Source organism: Abramis brama (genome assembly GCF_963993115.1).
Source record: "Abramis brama genome assembly, chromosome: 4".
In the NCBI taxonomy this organism is placed as follows: domain Eukaryota; kingdom Metazoa; phylum Chordata; class Actinopteri; order Cypriniformes; family Leuciscidae; genus Abramis; species Abramis brama.
The window spans coordinates 1,733,940-1,751,817 of record NC_139966.1 but is presented as its reverse complement, the minus strand read 5'-3'; the positions used below and the strand labels follow the sequence as shown (position 1 = coordinate 1,751,817).

General features: G+C 37.7%; 1 protein-coding gene across 2 annotated transcripts in view; it reads left to right on the top strand.

Annotated features, from left to right (window-relative positions):
- LOC311081538 (protein NLRC3-like) overlaps nucleotides 1–17,878 on the top strand; it is a 90,870-nt gene that overhangs the window by 14,870 nt on the left and 58,122 nt on the right. For both annotated transcript variants that reach the window (XM_084112083.1, XM_084112084.1), the window contains exon 2: nucleotides 2,116–2,394. In XM_084112083.1, the coding sequence (XP_083968209.1) occupies nucleotides 2,136–2,394 (259 nt within the window). In that variant the 5' untranslated portion in view covers nucleotides 2,116–2,135. The remainder of the gene's footprint in view (nucleotides 1–2,115; nucleotides 2,395–17,878) is intronic.

Below are 17,878 nucleotides of genomic sequence, written 5' to 3'. Positions count from 1 at the left end.
TGTCTGTCTGTCTCCTAACTATATATATCAGTGCTGTCTGTCTATTTACCTGTCTGTCTGTCTGTCTGTCTGTCTGTCTGCCTGTCTCCTAACTATATCAGTGCTGTCTGTCTATTTACCTGTCTGTCTGTCTGTCTGTCTCCTAACTATATGTATCAGTGCTGTCTGTCTATTTACCTGTCTGTCTGTCTCCTAACTATATATATCAGTGCTGTCTGTCTATTTACCCGTCTGTCTGTCTCCTAACTATATATATATCAGTGCTGTCTGTCTATTTACCTGTCTGCCTGTCTCCTAACTATATCAGTGCTGTCTGTCTATTTACCTGTCTGTCTGTCTGTCTGTCTGTCTCCTAACTATATATATCAGTGCTGTCTGTCTATTTACCTGTCTGTCTGTCTGTCTGTCTGTCTGTCTCCTAACTATATATATCAGTGCTGTCTGTCTATTTACCTGTCTGTCTGTCTGTCTCCTAACTATATATATATCAGTGCTGTCTGTCTATTTACCCGTCTGTCTGTCTGTCTGTCTGTCTGTCTGTCTCCTAACTATATATATCAGTGCTGTCTGTCTATTTACCTGTCTGTCTGTCTGTCTGTCTGTCTGTCTCCTAACTATATATATCAGTGCTGTCTGTCTATTTACCCGTCTGTCTGTCTGTCTGTCTCCTAACTATAGGAGACTGTAGGAGACCATTCACATTGATCTAGACTTATCAAACAGCATTGACACATTGTATATAACATTTTTGATTGCTAACAAAACTCAAAGCAATTATTTGATCTTTTACAGTAATTTTAGCAGATTTAATTAACACAGCTTTCTGATGCCTCATACTGTATGTCTCTCAAATCAGACTGTATCTAATTTCTCTCTTCAGAAATACACACATTCATCTCAGAACCTTTATTTTAAATAATTTAGATCATGTGAGAGTATATTATTCATAATTCAGTCTGTCCACAGAAACATTCTGTGTCAAACCTCTGCTTGCACATCTGATCACCTCACTTTGAGCCGCGCGTCTGCCTGTTTTTGTGTGTCAGTGTTTGTGTGACTCTTGTGTGAGGAACCGCCGACTTTTTAAAGAGCTCATATTATGCCTTTTTAAATGTTCAACTCTATTTAATGTTTATTTAATGATTCGATGTTGTGGAAGTGTTGCCAAGCACTGAGCGACAACGAGAGAAGATCCAAGTGAAGTTTTATTGGTAGCATAATCTAAAGTCGTAGTCCATTAAACATGCAGAAGATCAGCACACAGTAAATCAGTCCAATCAAACAAACAATTCCAGAGGGCAGGACAGGAACGGGAAAACAGGACACGGGCAGATTTAAAAAAACAGGAACACAGAAACGGGGAAAATGCTCAGAAATGCTGTGAACCAGCTGGAGTTATTCTCTATATCCGTGTTCACTGTTTCTGAACTCCCTTAAACCTCATTACATTCTCATTTAAATAATTCCCACCCAAGAAAGTGTGAGCAGAGTCCAAGAAATGCTCTTTCTCAGATCTATTCTACTGATATATATGTGATTTCATTCCCAGCTGATTATGTTCAGAGACATAACCAATTGGTGAACTTTGTGTATTTGCGCTCAGAAAACCATATATCAGAAGCTTAAATTGGCAAGGCTTTTTAAACAAATGCAAAGAACAAACATTTCATAATGACCTCGACAGAGATGATCAAAACCAAACAGATGCTTTATTTATTGCTGGCAGAGTATCTGAGGCACGAGCTGTAAAGGGGGATGGAGAGCAGCAGCTCATTTGTATTTAAGGAGACACACACTCTCAAAAACATCATGTCTTTGCTCCCACTCAAAAGTGGGTATTTACAGAATAGCATAATAGTTGAGCTGTGGGGTATTTCGAGCTGAAACTTCACAGAACCAGTCTATGGGACGCCTGACACTCATATTATCTTGTGTTATTATATTATCTTGTAAAAAGGAGCATTATAGGACTTCTTCAACAGAGGAGTTTGTATTAGTTTAGTGAGAGTCCAGATCCGATCACAGCTTCATTTCATAATCCAAATAACATTTGAGTGCTCAGGTCCAAATGTTAGGAGTGACACTACTTAAGAACTTTTTCTTTTTGTCCTGCAGCTGTGAATCGGTGAAGGACGATGGCGTCTGATGAAGAGCTGCTTCTGAACTCACTGAAGGACCTGAGTGAAGATGATCTAAAGGAGTTTCAGTGGCACTTACAGAATGATCGTGAGTGTATATCAAAATCTGAAATGGAGAATACAGATAGGCTGAAAACTGTGGATAAGATGGTGGAGTGTTTTGGACCAGACAAAGCTGTGAAGATCACGGTGGCGATCCTGAGGAAGATGAACCAGAATAATGTGGCTGAGCAGCTGGAGAACAAACACAAGCAAGGTAACATTTAATTCACTCTGACTGTAACGTAATTGACAGTCAATATGAAGACATGTACCGCTGTTGGAGCTCATTCAAAACAGAGCTGGGGAAAATAACAATCACTGCCTGTACACAGAAACACAGAAACAAGAAAATATACAGATGTGGCCATTAAGAATGCGCATTTTTCCCATGGCTTGCTGCAATTTGTCCCGTGGAATGCCGCTGAATCCTGTCAGCACATTTTTATTTTTTTATTTAGATAAATGTGTTGTGCTTCACAGTATATCCACCAGATGGCGCATGGAACAACATACTGTATCTGTAAGCCAGATTAAATTGCTCATAAACACTTTGCAATTATTTGTCTTCGACCGATTGTTAAATATGCTTATAGATTATTACAGTATGTTACATTTAAAAATATATAATTAACATAATTATCAGTGTCTAATAAATTATCAACTGCATGTAATGTTGTCATTGTAAGAAAACCACAATACAATATAAGCTAAATAAAATTGTATTAGACAAAAAGTTTGATGCGCATGCAATAAGTGCAGACGCACAGTGAGAGAACACAAAGCTTTTGACCGATTATTATAATATAGGCAAGGCAAGGCAAGGCAAGTTTATTTATATAGCACATTTCATACACAATGGTAATTCAAAGTGCTTTACATACTATTAAAAATAATCAGAAGAAATAAGAATATACAAAACAGTTTAAAATAAAGAAACGAGAAAGAACTAAAAATAATTAAAACAGTTTAGAATAAAGAACAGTTTAAAATAAAGAAACAAGAAAGAACTAAAAATAATTAAAACAGTTTAGAATAAAGACTAAAATAAGACACAGGATAAACAGTCGGACAAACAGTGACACAGTGCTCATTCATTAATTGCAAAGTTAAACAGATGTGTTTTGAGTCTGGATTTGAATGTGACTAATGTAGGAGCACATCTGATCTCCTCTGGAAGCTGGTTCCAGCTGCGGCTGGCATAATAGCTAAAAGCAGACTCTCCTTGCTTAGAGTGAACTCTTGGTACTTCTAGCTGATGTGATCCTAATGATCTGAGTAATCTGTTGGGTTTATATTCAGTGAGCATATCTGCAATGTATTGAGGTCCTAGGCCATTAAATGATTTATATACTAGTAATAATACTTTAAAATCAATCCTATAAGTAACTGGCAGCCAGTGTAAAGACCTGAGTACTGGTGTGATATGATCATATTTTCTGGTTCTGCTCAGAATCCTGGCAGCAGCGTTCTGTATAAGCTGCAAATGTCTTATGGTCTTTTTGGGAAGGCCAGTGAGGAGTCCATTACAGTAATCCACCCTGCTGGTGATGAAAGCATGCACAAGTTTCTCTAAGTCTTGTCTGGAAACAAAGCATCTAATTCTTGCAATATTTTTCAGATGATAGTATGCTGATTTAGTTATTGCTTTGACATGACTATTGAAACTAAGGTCTGACTCTAAAGACACACCAAGATTCTTGACCTGATTTTTAGTTGTTTGACCTTTAGAGTGAAGGTATGCGTTCACCTTGAGAACTTCATCTTTGTTTCCAAACACAATGATTTCAGTTTTGTCTTTGTTTAACTGTAGAAAGTTTTGGCACATCCAGCTGTTGACTTCATCAATGCATTGAAGCAGAGAGTCAATGGGGCTGTAATCATTAGGCGATAGGGCTAAGTAGATCTGTGTGTCGTCTGCATAGCTGTGGTAAGAGATTTGGTTCTTTCTCATTATTTGGCTCATTGGGAGCATATACAGGTTGAACAGGAGTGGCGCAAGAATTGAGCCTTGAGGGACTCCGCATGTCATGGGCGTCCACTCAGACTTATGGTCACCTATACTCACATAATAACCTCTCCCATCTAAGTATGACCTGAACCATTTTAGAACTGTCCCAGAAAACCCCACCCAGTTTTCCAGCCTGTCGAGAAGTATGTTATGATCGACAGTGTCAAATGCAGCACTGAGGTCGAGTAGAACCAGCACTGATAATTTGCCTGAATCAGTATTTAAGCGAATATCGTTTATTATCTTAATGAGCGCCGTCTCTGTGCTGTGATGCGATCGGAAGCCAGATTGAAAATTATCAAAGTATCCATTTGAGTTTAAGAATTTGTTCAGCTGGTTGAAGACAACTTTTTCAATGATTTTGCCTGTGAAAGGAAGATTTGAGATCGGTCTATAGTTGCTTAATATAGTCTTATCCAGATTGCTCTTTTTCAGGAGGGGTTTGACAACAGCAGTTTTAAGGGAGTTTGGAAAACTTCCATAGAAAAGTGAGGCATTTACCACTTCTAGGAGATCTGCTTCTAAACAGTCTAACACACTTTTAAAAAAAGATGTTGGAAGTGTGTCAAGGGCGCAGGTTGATGTTTTAAGGTGCTGAACGGTTTCTTTCAGAATTTTGCCATCAATTTCTTCAAAATCAGACATAGTAACTACTTTCTCAGGTTGTAGTCTGATCTGACTGACCCCAGCGCAACTCAAGGATGTGCTGATCACCTTTCTAATATTACTGATTTTCTCAGAGAAAAAGGTAGCAAACTCACTACACTTGCTGTCGGAGAGCATTTCACTGGGAATCTGGCTTGGGGGATTTGTTAGTCTGTCGACAGTAGCGAAGAGATTTCGAGTATTATTTAGGTTTCTGTTTATGATATTGGAGAAGAAAGTCTGTCTAGCTTTGCCTAGTTCCATATTGAAAGCACGAATGGTGTCTCTATAGATGTTATAGTGGATTACAAGTTTTGTCTTTCGCCACATGCGCTCTGATTTTCTGCATTGTCTTTTCATAATTTGCACTGCTGTTGAGTTTCTCCAAGGTGCTTTTTGTTTACCATTCTTCCTGACTTTCACAGGAGCAATATCATCAATTACATTTTTAACCTTCGAGTTAAAAGAATCAAGGAGAGAATCAACCGAGTCAGCAGATATGCTCGGTCTTAGGGATATGGCCTTCATAAATAGTACACTAGTGTTCTCATTTAGGCATCTCTTCTTGACAGACACAGATCTAACTTCGATGGCAGGAGAGATCAATAAATCAAAGAAAATACAGTAATGATCAGAGAGTGCGACATCCTTAATATCATTCGCATAATATAGCATAAATTGCCTCACAAGTATTATATAGTATCTCTACAAATAAGTTGTTGAGAAGACATTGATGTGCAAGAGGATTATGCTGTATGTAAGAAATGTGATTCTTTGTTGACTTGGAAGAATAAACAGTGAAAAGGAACTATATGGATTTTGAGAGTGAATACAAGACAAGAAGATACGCGTCAAAACTTGTGGAATAAATAAAAGACATTCACATGTCCCGTACAAGATGAGTGCAAAGCAGATCATTATTTGATGTGCTTGCTTTGTAAACACACTCACAGTGCTGTTGTTGTTCAGATTTAAAGATGTCTGCGTGTCCGTGCAAAAAGACGAAGTGCAACAATAAGTTAGCCTAAAAATATATCAGTATCTAATGCTGAAGCAAACATCAGTCATGTAACAATAGATCTTTCATGATGAATTTTGGTAAATGCACTTTAAAATAATGTTCATAATAATAAGATGACATGTCTTAAAATCAGGGTTCGTACGGTCAAGAAAAACTTGGAAAGGTCATGGAATTTAAAAAAAAAAAGCAATTTCCAGGCCTGGAATATTGGTTAAACAAACTACAAATATGTAATGTTTATTCAGTCCATCTGACGGCAGAATTCTGGCAGATTTAATTTTGCAGCGTTGAGCATTTTAACCAATCATCTGTTTCTGTTGAATGTGATCGGCCAATCAGAGGCATTCAGATTAGTCATCGCTGAAACGAAGAGTTGTGTTCAGTGCGCGCTCTCTGTCTGAAGTCTGACTGAAACTCGTGAATTCTCCCCTCATAAACAACAAAGTGCAGATTCGATGTAAGAGATTCATGTCACAGTGTCGTCAGTTTCCGTGATTTTAACAGGAGTGTTGGTGAGAGAGCTTAAACTAGCGCTAGATCGGTCACATTCTCTGCTCTCTTTCTTACGGAAGCCCTGAACCGCAAGGTGAGAAAAAAAAATAAAGAAAACTTATCTCGTTATTTCGACTTAATAAGTCGTTATTTCGACATAATATCTCGTTATTTCGACATAATATCTCGTTATTTCGACTTAATAAGTCGTTATTTCGACATAATAAGTCGTTATTTCGACATAATAAGTCGTTATTTCGACATAATATCTCGTTATTTTGACTTAATAAGTCGTTATTTCGACATAATAAGTCATTATTTCGACATAATATCTCGTTATTTCGACATAATATCTCGTTATTACGACATAATAAGTAGTTATTTCGACATAATATCTCGTTATTTCGACATAAATATCTCGTTATTTCGACATAAATCTCTCGTTATTTCGACATAATAAGGGGACATTCTAATATGCATTAAGCTACATTTAGCGTTCTTATAATGAGTTTCTATGGGAGGAAAATGCTTAACGTCAAATTAAACGCTTTGCGTTCATATTCTGGACTTATCTGATTTTTGTAGTAGCCTATACTTTATTATGATTTTAGTATCATATTGATTAATAAATGCACGCACAATTATCCGTGAACTTGATAAATGTTGCAGATATGTTTTAGGCTACTATCCACAAACAAATTGCTTTCAATTATGTGTGCAAAATTCAGAATTCAACGAATGCAGTGCAACAACAACAATAATAGTTAAATTAATATTAGTATTATTAATAATAATAATAATAAAGGTCGCAGTAGTGCTAGGCTAAGGCAGTGCAAGCCAAGTCAAGTAAAACAGAGTTTCTTTGCGTTCATAGTCTGGACTTATCTGATTTTTTTGTTGTATATGATTTTAGTATCATATTGATTAAGAAATGCACGCACAATTATCCTTGAACTTGATAAATGTTGCAGATATTTTAGGCTACCCATAAACAAATTGCTTTCAAATGTGCAAAATTCAGAATTCAACGAATGTGCAGCAATTTGTACAAATAGAGACATTTTTGTGTATAAAAGACATTTTTGTTTTATTTTGTATTAGTGATTATAATTTGCGCGTCCATTTATTGACGTCTGAGTCGATCTCATTTGAGTGTATTCGGCAATTTGCTTAGCGTGGAATTAAACGCGTATATTCTGAGCTCATCAGATTTTGTTGTACATATACTTTATTAGTATGATTATTTACTGTGTTTGGTCTGTTAGTAAATATGTTAAGGTTTGTATTCATTTCGATATGCCACTAGAGGGCAGAATAAGACCGAGAATTATAGAATGCATTGTAGTTATGTTGACCTACTGTTTTCATAACACTGGATATTCTACTAATTTACACTTTTCTAAAACGTTGCATATTAGTGGCAAATAACTTATTTGGCAATTACACATAGTGATATTGTAAGAACGGCTATTGTAAGAATGCAGTGTGTGGTCGAAATTTTAAACCGAATATTAAATTAACCATGTTTTTAACATCTAACCTTATTTAACAACATTCATATGCTTTTGAATTTTAAATGTATTTTACTGTGTGTGTGTGTGTGTGTGTGTGTGTGTGTGTATATAAATACAAAATAAAACAAAAATGTATTTTATTCACAAAAATGTCTCTATTTGTACAAATTGCTGCACATTCGTTGAATTCTGAATTTTGCACACATAATTGAAAGCAATTTGTTTGTGGATAGTAGCCTAAAACATATCTGCAACATTTATCAAGTTCACGGATAATTGTGCGTGCATTTATTAATCAATATGATACTAAAATCGTAATATAGAATAGGCCTAGGCCTACTATAAAAATCAGATAAGTCCAGAATTCCACTGTTGATAGGAAGATGCAAATGATCTCGCCGGCGCCTCCATGCCGGCGAGATCACTTGCATCTTCCTATCAACAGTGGAATTCTGGACTTATCATGCAGTGTGCGCTCCACAATAATGGTGGAATATGTTGGAATAGACGATTTAATATGAATGATGGGCGTCAAAATCTTGTGGTTATTTGTTATAATCTTAGGACTTTATTATTGTCTAACCTGTATTATGATATTTGACGAATTGCTTTGTTCCTTTTTTGTACGTTTTGGACAAAAGCGTCTTCTAAATATGTAGACTAAAATGTAATAATAATAATAATAATTATTATTATTATTAGAGTTTATAACTATAAATGAGTTCACTTAGTAATAGAGTAATATGTTTGCCATAATATAATTTAATAATATGATTTATCAATGCTTTATTTTTATAAACGCTTTTACAGTTTTGGATAAAATAGGCCTACATTTTTTGCATAATTTTTGCTTACAAATATAGCATTCATAAACTATTTTATGATAAACATATTACTGTCTTAAGTTAACTCATTTATAGTTATAAACTCAAATATTAATAATAACATTTTAGGCTACATATTTAGATGACGCTTTTGTCCAAAACTTACAAAAAAAGGAACAAGGCAATTCGTCAAATATCAGTCATAATACAGGTTAGACAATAATAATAAAGTGCTAAGATTATCACAAATAAACAAAAGATTTTGAAGTGAAGAGAAGTGTCCTTGAGACACTAGCAGAGACAATATTTCGTTACACTGCGCAGTGCGTACCCAACAGGTGTCCAGATTATGAATGTAGTAGAGATGTTAATTGAAAAGTACCCATCCCGTCCGCTCAGTTTATAAACTGTAGGCCTACTCATGAATTCTCAAACTGTTTAACATTTGGCAATTACACATAGTTTTGTGCTAGTTTTGTTGTCAGTATTGCTCTTTCAGCCAGCTTGATAGTTTATCTAGATTTGGTTTATTTGTTAACTTTACACAACTCAATCGCAGATAGCCTATTTTGCAGATCAGAAACTATGTTTTACTTGACTTGACTTGCACTGCCTTATACCACTACTGCAGCTGTTATAATTTTTATTATTATTAGTGTAATTGCCAAAGTTAATTGCCATTAATATGCAACGTTTTAGAAAAGTGTAAATTAGTAGAATATCCAGTGTTATGAAAACAGTAGGTCAACATAACTACAATGCATTCTATAATTCCCGGTCTTATTCTGCCCTCTAGTGGCATATCGAAATGAATACAAATCTTAACATATTTACTAACAGACCAAACACAGTAAATAATCATAGTAATAAAGTATATGCACAACAAAATCTGATGAGCTCAGAATATACGCGTTTAATTCCACGTTAAGCAAATTGCCGAATACACTCAAATGAGATCGACTCAGACGTCAATAAATGGACGCGCAAATTATAATCACTAATACAAAATAAAACAAAAATGTCTTTTATACACAAAAATGTCTCTATTTGTACAAATCGCTGCACATTCGTTGAATTCTGAATTTTGCACATTTGAAAGCAATTTGTTTATGGGTAGCCTAAAATATCTGCAACATTTATCAAGTTCAAGGATAATTGTGCGTGCATTTCTTAATCAATATGATACTAAAATCATATACAACAAAAAAATCAGATAAGTCCAGACTATGAACGCAAAGAAACTCTGTTTTACTTGACTTGGCTTGCACTGCCTTAGCCTAGCACTACTGCGACCTTTAATATTATTATTATTATTAATAATACTAATATTAATTTAACTATTATTGTTGTTGTTGCACTGCATTCGTTGAATTCTGAATTTTGCACACATAATTGAAAGCAATTTGTTTGTGGATAGTAGCCTAAAACATATCTGCAACATTTATCAAGTTCACGGATAATTGTGCGTGCATTTATTAATCAATATGATACTAAAATCATAATAAAGTAGGCTATAGGCTACTACAAAAATCAGATAAGTCCAGAATATGAACGCAAAGCGTTTAATTTGACGTTAAGCATTTTCCTCCCATAGAAACTCATTATAAGAACGCTAAATGTAGCTTAATGCATATTAGAATGTCCCCTTATTATGTCGAAATAACGAGATATTTATGTCGAAATAACGAGATATTATGTCGAAATAACGAGATATTATGTCGAAATAACGACTTATTATGTCGTAATAACGAGATATTATGTCGAAATAACGAGATATGTCGAAATAACGACTTATGTCGTAATAACGAGATATTATGTCGAAATAACGAGATATTATGTCGAAATAACGACTTATTATGTCGTAATAACGAGATATTTATGTCGAAATAACGACTTATTATGTCGAAATAACGACTTATGTCGAAATAACGACTTATTATGTCGAAATAACGACTTATTAAGTCGAAATAACGAGATATTATGTCGAAATAACGAGATATTATGTCGAAATAACGACTTATTAAGTCGAAATAACGAGATAAGTTTTCTTTATTTTTTTCTCACCTTGCGGTTCAGGGCTTCCGTACTTTCTGGATACAGTTAATGCTAATATCATTTATTCATCATGCTGATAACCAAGCCGCCATTCTGCCCATTGTTTTGCCGAAGAGGCCACCACACAGGTGAACACGAATCAATAAACGATGTATTTCGTGACTGGCACGAATGCCTTGAGATCAGGCTGAAATATTATGCAGAGACTTCTGTGTTATCTTAAACACTTTGTTCATTGTATTCTTTTTATTTCTATATGTTGATGAATAGTATGATAATATAATGACAATGAATATACAAGGTTAACATGTGAAAATTTCATTTGCAAATGTAGACGACAGCAACCCCCCGAATTCTGGGTTGAGAAAACTGGCAAAACCGGTTAATCTTAAACTACACTGAATGCCTTGTGAATGAGAGGTGAGAAAAGGTTGACTTTCACAGCGTAAATATCAACGTTATAAAATTGTGATGGCTAAGGCCACACTGAATGAGCACTTAGTTTACTTTGAATATGAAGTGATATTTTGTTTGTTTTAGAGGATTAATGTTTTTGTCTGTTTATTTACTAATTATTTTGTTTCTTTAAATGTTATCTACCCAAACACATGTCTCTTTGGTGCTGTAAATCCCAATGAGCAACAAAGTCAATAATCATTTATTTCTAGAGTGCACGCTAGTGAGTAAATGAGACCACAACCAAGTTATGGGTTTAACATTTTATTTAAGTCTGTTTAAATGTGTACATCTTACCCGTGGTTCCGCCGGGCTCCATGACTGCAGCATGGAACAAAAGCTTGGAATTAAAAGGGCACGGCCTTTCCTGGTGTCCCTTATATATTCAGTTAGGAATTATGGGAAATGTAGTTTTTGGGATAATGTTCCAGGGGGTTGTGTGTTAATTTGAATGTTTAAAAGATGTTTTGTGTGTGTTTGTTTAAGTGTATTTTCATTATGACTTTATGATAAATGTGATTGTTATTTTGTTTATGTGAGTTTGTGTATAGAAGTATTTCTTTCTTTCACCCTTTTAAGTTTGATGTAATTGAGAACTTGTGAGACCCCTGTAATCATAAGAATGGTTTGGTCCAGCTTGTTAAAAGGGCTTCATTTTCTGTGGCTGAGTTAGTTCGGGTGAGGGATCCCTGAGTAAACATCTGAGACCCAGAACTCAGTTGTGTGCTGATGCACAATTTATGAATCAGTGTTTTTTTTTTGTTTTTGTTTTTTTTTCCCTGCACAAAGTGTTGTTAAGTATGTGTTGCAGTCAATAAAAATACACTTTGTTGACTCCATGCGTGTCTCCTGAAAACTTTATGGAAGAACCCTTACAAAAATTAAGTAAAATTACTCAGCTTTTCTGATACTGGTGTTCCCATCATGCACTGGGCCTTGAATAATTAATGAGGTTGATTTTTCACTGTTTTCCAGCTGTATTTCCACTGTTTTATCATTGCTTTTGTTGTTAGGATTAGTAAATTGCCATTTTGTGACATTTGGAGTTCATTTTCTACTCAAAATGACACATTCAAACACAAAAACGATTCATCAAATGTTACTGTCATTGTGTATTGTCTACCAAGTATTGAGGTCTCTGCGTTCCGTTCACATCATGTGTAACTTCTGATGTGTAGATATGGTGATTTACACATTATTGACTGTATTAATTACTTAGATGTTTCTAAGTAAAGCATACACTTTAAACGTGTGGTTTAATCAAATGTTATATAGTCTGAGTGAAATGTATTGCAAAGGAAACTTCAACTAAATAGATATTGCTCAACCTTTTACTAGCCAAGTTAAAATTACTTATCTTCTTTGTTACTTTCACTTAATTTAGTTAAGTAGAGTTTGCTTAATTCCATATGTGAAATTTACTTAAAAAATATGCGTATGAAATTTACTTTAAAAATATTTGTGCAAAAACTTGCTAAAGAAAAATTAAGTAAATTTGACTTATAGTTTTTTTTTCAGTGCAGGTTTCAGTATTTGCAACAAATACATAATATATTATGCAACAAATACATAAATAAGCTGTATAAAGTTCTTCCAGTTGTGGTGAAGAATCAGGGTGGACACACTGAAATGTAGTAGGCCAAGCTAAAAACTAAAGTGAAATGTCACAAAAGAATAAAACCTGTAGTGTATATGTATGACCACTTTCAAAAAATAAAGTTTTGACATGACCATTTTGTCGTATTTTTGTGTTCATTGACTTAAACTAAAACCTTTTTATTTTGTATTTATTTTATGTTTTGCTGTGAAAATAAACATTTGGCAGATTCTTCTAAAAAAGGTTGAAATATATTTTACTTAAATATTACACATTAAAAACTAAAGAAAACGTGCTGAGTTTCAGTTCATTGTGGCGTGCTCCATAGATCTAGTAAAGCAAACAGAGACATTGTTTGTTTTCATTATTTTACTATCTTTTGTAAATGTATGAATTATGTCTTGCTTTTATCTGTATGACCATAAATTACAGAGAGAATGATTTTACTCTCTTGGAAGAAACAAATCCAGAGGTCGCACTGCCTCACTTGCGCACACACAAAATATTCGCAGCCTGTTCATTAATTAAATAAAATACAGTCAACCAAACGTTACACTGCTCCATTTGAATTGTCTGTTTATGTGACATTTGGCGTGACCACAGCCTCACTGTGCTGTGGAAAGATGATATTTTACATCAATAATGCCAGTGAAGAACAAAGCTCAGCCTTACATAATAAATAGGCTGAATAGTTTAGCATGAGTCACAAATATAGAAACATTTAGATTCGAGACAAATGAGAAAGGTAGGCCTTTTCACTTTAAATAATTTGTTTTGCATCTTATTTAGTTCTATTTTTTAACAAATAAACCTGTTTTTTGCCTTGAATATATACATAAAAGCTGATATGGCCTTAATAAAAGGAAAGAAAAGAGAGATATTATTATTATTAAAGGGATACTTCAGGATTTAGCATTAAGCTTTGTATTAGTAGAAAACCTGTACTATTTTCGAATTACCATGCTTTCCACCCTCATATCCCCCTGAGAGGAGAGATTTATGTATTTTTTGTCTGGAAAATATCCTCAGATGACGCAAAAATCGTCATTTTTTAAGACTACAGTCAGTAGTAGGGGCTGTTCCGCATGTTTTCAACCCGCCCATAGAGGGTGGGATCTCACTCACAGAATGTACACACAGTCAGCCGTCTTTCTTTGGAAGCTAAGCTAGCAGGCTCTTGTTCTGTGGAGACAGCTGAATAGTAGGAGAAAGCTGAGTAGTAGGGGTTACCATACTCTTTTTCCCGGACTTGTCCGGCGGGCGAGATCGTTCAAAATGTCCGGGATTCGGCTTTTGCTTTCTGCGGTCGCCATTCATTGTTTACATGCACACCTTTTGTTTCACGAGTTCACACTTACATATAATTTGAAGGGGTAAGGTTTAATGCGTATATGGCGTGCTGTCCGGAGGGAGGGCTCCGAGCTCGGAGTTCGGCCCGAACCCAGAGTACTCCCCCCAAAAGGCTAAAGAGCAGAGGACAGCCGCCGGACTAAAGACTCGAGAAGGGGCCTGGATGCTTGACCGGGGAGGCCCGTAATGGTGGCTCACTGCCTGGACTGACGGCCCCTGTTGGTCTGCGAACGGGGAGCGGTTGTAGTTTTACAATGACCGATCGGGAGGATTTGCGCTTTTCCGCTAAGCCCAAATGCTCGCTGGACAGAGAGAGGAAATGGAAAAGAGAAAAATGAGTGCTTGCCCAGGAGATTTTCTCACACTGCATCCGCTGTGAGACCAAAATGCTCGCTGAATGAAGGAGAAAACGTAAGTACTCTACTGGGAAAGTTCTCACTCCGTCCGCTGTGAGACCAATGCTCGCTGGACGGAAAGGAGGAAACAGGAAAATGAGTGCTTGCCCGGGAGATTTTCTCACACTGCATCCGCTGTGAGACCAATGCTCGCTGGATGAAAGAGAAAACGTAAGTGCTCTACTGGGAAAGTTCTCACTCCGTCCGCTGTGAGACCAATGCTCGCTGGACGGAAATGAAACAGGAAAATTAGTGCTTGCCCAGGAGATTTTCTCACACTGCATCGCTGGATGAAAGAGAAAACGTAAGTGCTCTACTGGGAAAGTTCTCACTCCGTCCGCTGTGAGACCAATGCTTGCTGGACGGAAAGAGGAGACAGGAAAGAAAGAGGAGATTGAGTGCTCTTTAACAGATAAGTACTACAGAAGAGACATCACTGCTGCGGCAGTAGAAAAAATTAGCTGGAGAAACAGAGCTCCTGTGGGAGCATAGGAGACATCACTGCTGCGGCAGTAGAGACATTAGCCAGAGTAAAAGAGCTCCAGTGGGAGCATAGGAGACATCACTGCTGTGACAGTGGAGACATTAGCCAGAGTAAAAGAGCTCCAGTGGGAGCATAGGAGACATCACTGCTGTGACAGTGGAGACATTAGCCAGAGTAAAAGAGCTCCAGTGGGAGCATAGGAGACATCACTGCTGCGGCAGTAGAGACATTAGCCAGAGTAAAAGAGCTCCAGTGGGAGCATAGGAGACATCACTGCTGTGACAGTGGAGACATTAGCCAGAGTAAAAGAGCTCCAGTGGGAGCATAGGAGACATCACTGCTGTGGCAGTGGAGGCATTAGCCAGAGTAAAAGAGCTCCAGTGGGAGCATAGGAGACGTCACTGCTGTGGCAGTGGAGAAGATTAGCCAGAGTAAAAGAGCTCCAGTGGGAGCATAGGAGACGTCACTGCTGTGACAGTGGAGACATTAGCCAGAGTAAAAGAGCTCCAGTGGGAGCATAGGAGACATCACTGCTGTGACAGTGGAGACATTAGCCAGAGTAAAAGAGCTCCAGTGGGAGCAGAGGAGACATCACTGCTGTGACAGTGGAGGCATTAGCTAGAGTAAAAGAGCTCCAGTGGGAGCAGAGGAGACATCACTGCTGTGGCAGTGGAGAAGATTAGCCAGAGTAAAAGAGCTCCAGTGGGTGCAGAGGAGACATCACTGCTGCGGCAGTGGAGAAGATTAGCCAGAGTAAAAGAGCTCCAGTGGGAGCAGAGGAGACATCACTGCTGTGGCAGTGGAGAAGATTAGCCAGAGTAAAAGAGCTCCAGTGGGAGCAGAGGAGACATCACTGCTGTGGCAGTGGAGAATTTAGCCAGAGTAAAAGAGCTCCAGTGGGTGCAGAGGAGACATCACTGCTGTGGCAGTGGAGAATTTAGCCAGAGTAAAAGAGCTCCAGTGGGTGCAGAGGAGACATCACTGCTGTGGCAGTGGAGAATTTAGCCAGAGTAAAAGAGCTCCAGTGGGTGCAGAGGAGACATCACTGCTGTGGCAGTGGAGAAGATTAGCCAGAGTAAAAGAGCTCCAGTGGGAGCAGAGGAGACATCACTGCTGTGGCAGTGGAGGCATTAGCTAGAGTAAAAGAGCTCCAGTGGGAGCATAGGAGACGTCACTGCTGTGGCAGTGGAGAAGATTAGCCAGAGTAAAAGAGCTCCAGTGGGAGCAGAGGAGACATCACTGCTGTGGCAGTGGAGAAGATTAGCCAGAGTAAAAGAGCTCCAGTGGGAGCATAGGAGACATCACTGCTGTGGCAGTGGAGAACATTAGCCAGAGAAACAGAGCTCTAGTGAGAGCAGAGGAGACATTACTGTTGCAATATTAGAGAAAATTTTGCCAGAGAAATTGAGCTCCTCCAGGACCAGAGGAGACATCACTTCTGCAGCAGTGGATAAACTTACCTGGAGCTCCTGCGGTGTGTGGCTGAACAAGGGGAGGAGAGTAGGGCTTAGCGGGCCGACGCTCGTCTTCTTGTGCTTTAGATCAAAGACGCGAGAAAAAGGAGGCGAGAAGAAATCCTTGTAGGATTAATCACATTGAAGTTTAAGTGACCGAGCAAAGATAACAGTTTGCGTTTTGAACAATTTTGATTGTCTGAAGTTTATTTAGTTAAGTACAAAAGAGACGGTTTATGGTAAAAGACAAAGCTTGCATAAATGTAGGCATCTTGTATTTATTTAACTGTGTTTCAATTAAGGATTACTAAACTCTTGGCATGAAACACATTGCTTGTATAGCCTACACTTTTTTTTTTTTTTATATATATATATATTTATTTTTTTTATAATTTTTTTTTATAAATAGATTTACGAGATTTTTCAGATAAATTGCAGGACAATGTTAACGATAGGTTCTTAATGATTCTGTGATCAATCTGCACATAACGTGCGACCTACTGTATGACAGTAAATCATTTGTACAGAAACAATTTAAAACGTGCATTCCCCCGATCAAATTTGTATACAGATGGCATGACTGGCTCGTGACTCAAACAACTGAAGCAATGCCAAGCTCAACCAAGACAGACACGAGAAGGGCCGAGCTGAGCACTCACTGAGTTGACCCGGCAAACGTTGAGTATGGACTGGCCGGGACTGAATCTGCGTCGCGTCGCGGCACGGCGCGGCTTACTTTAGGGCCTGCTGTGGCGGCCTGATGAAGGAGGAAGACCCTTTCCCTCGCGTGAAGAGGGCGGCATTGCCTTACTAACCATTTCTCTATGGCGGGAATTATTGTATGGACCGGTGTAGAGAAATACGCGGAAGGAGATCGTGGATGTTTCGCCCGCGGTTATGATCCCGTTTGTTAAGCCTGACGCCCGCGATATTGGTCAGAGGATTGCGGCAGAGGTTCTTCAAAGACGAGAGATTATTTATCGGACGGGAATTGCTCGATTCGGACCTGTTAGGACGATACTGTCGGGCTACATGCTGCAAAACTGTCAATGGAATGAGGTGAGACTGCTGAGTATATATACACACCTCTTACCATTGATTGCTGAGTGCTCTCCACTTGTGTTAATTATCTGAACGTGCTCCTCCCGAACCTTGTTAATAAAACATCATTTCAATCTAACTGAATTCATTCTGATCGGTGAATCTGAATGTAGTGTTTACATGAACGCTAAACAAGTGATCGGTTGATGTGCGTTTTAACATTGCTAAGAAAATTCCCGGACCTCCGTTGCGAGACCGGCGCGTCTCAGTAATGACGCCACCGGCCTCGCGCCGTTCTCCCGCGGCCGTCTGCCTCGTCCTGCTCGCCACAGTAAACAATGAATGGCGACTGTAGAACGCAA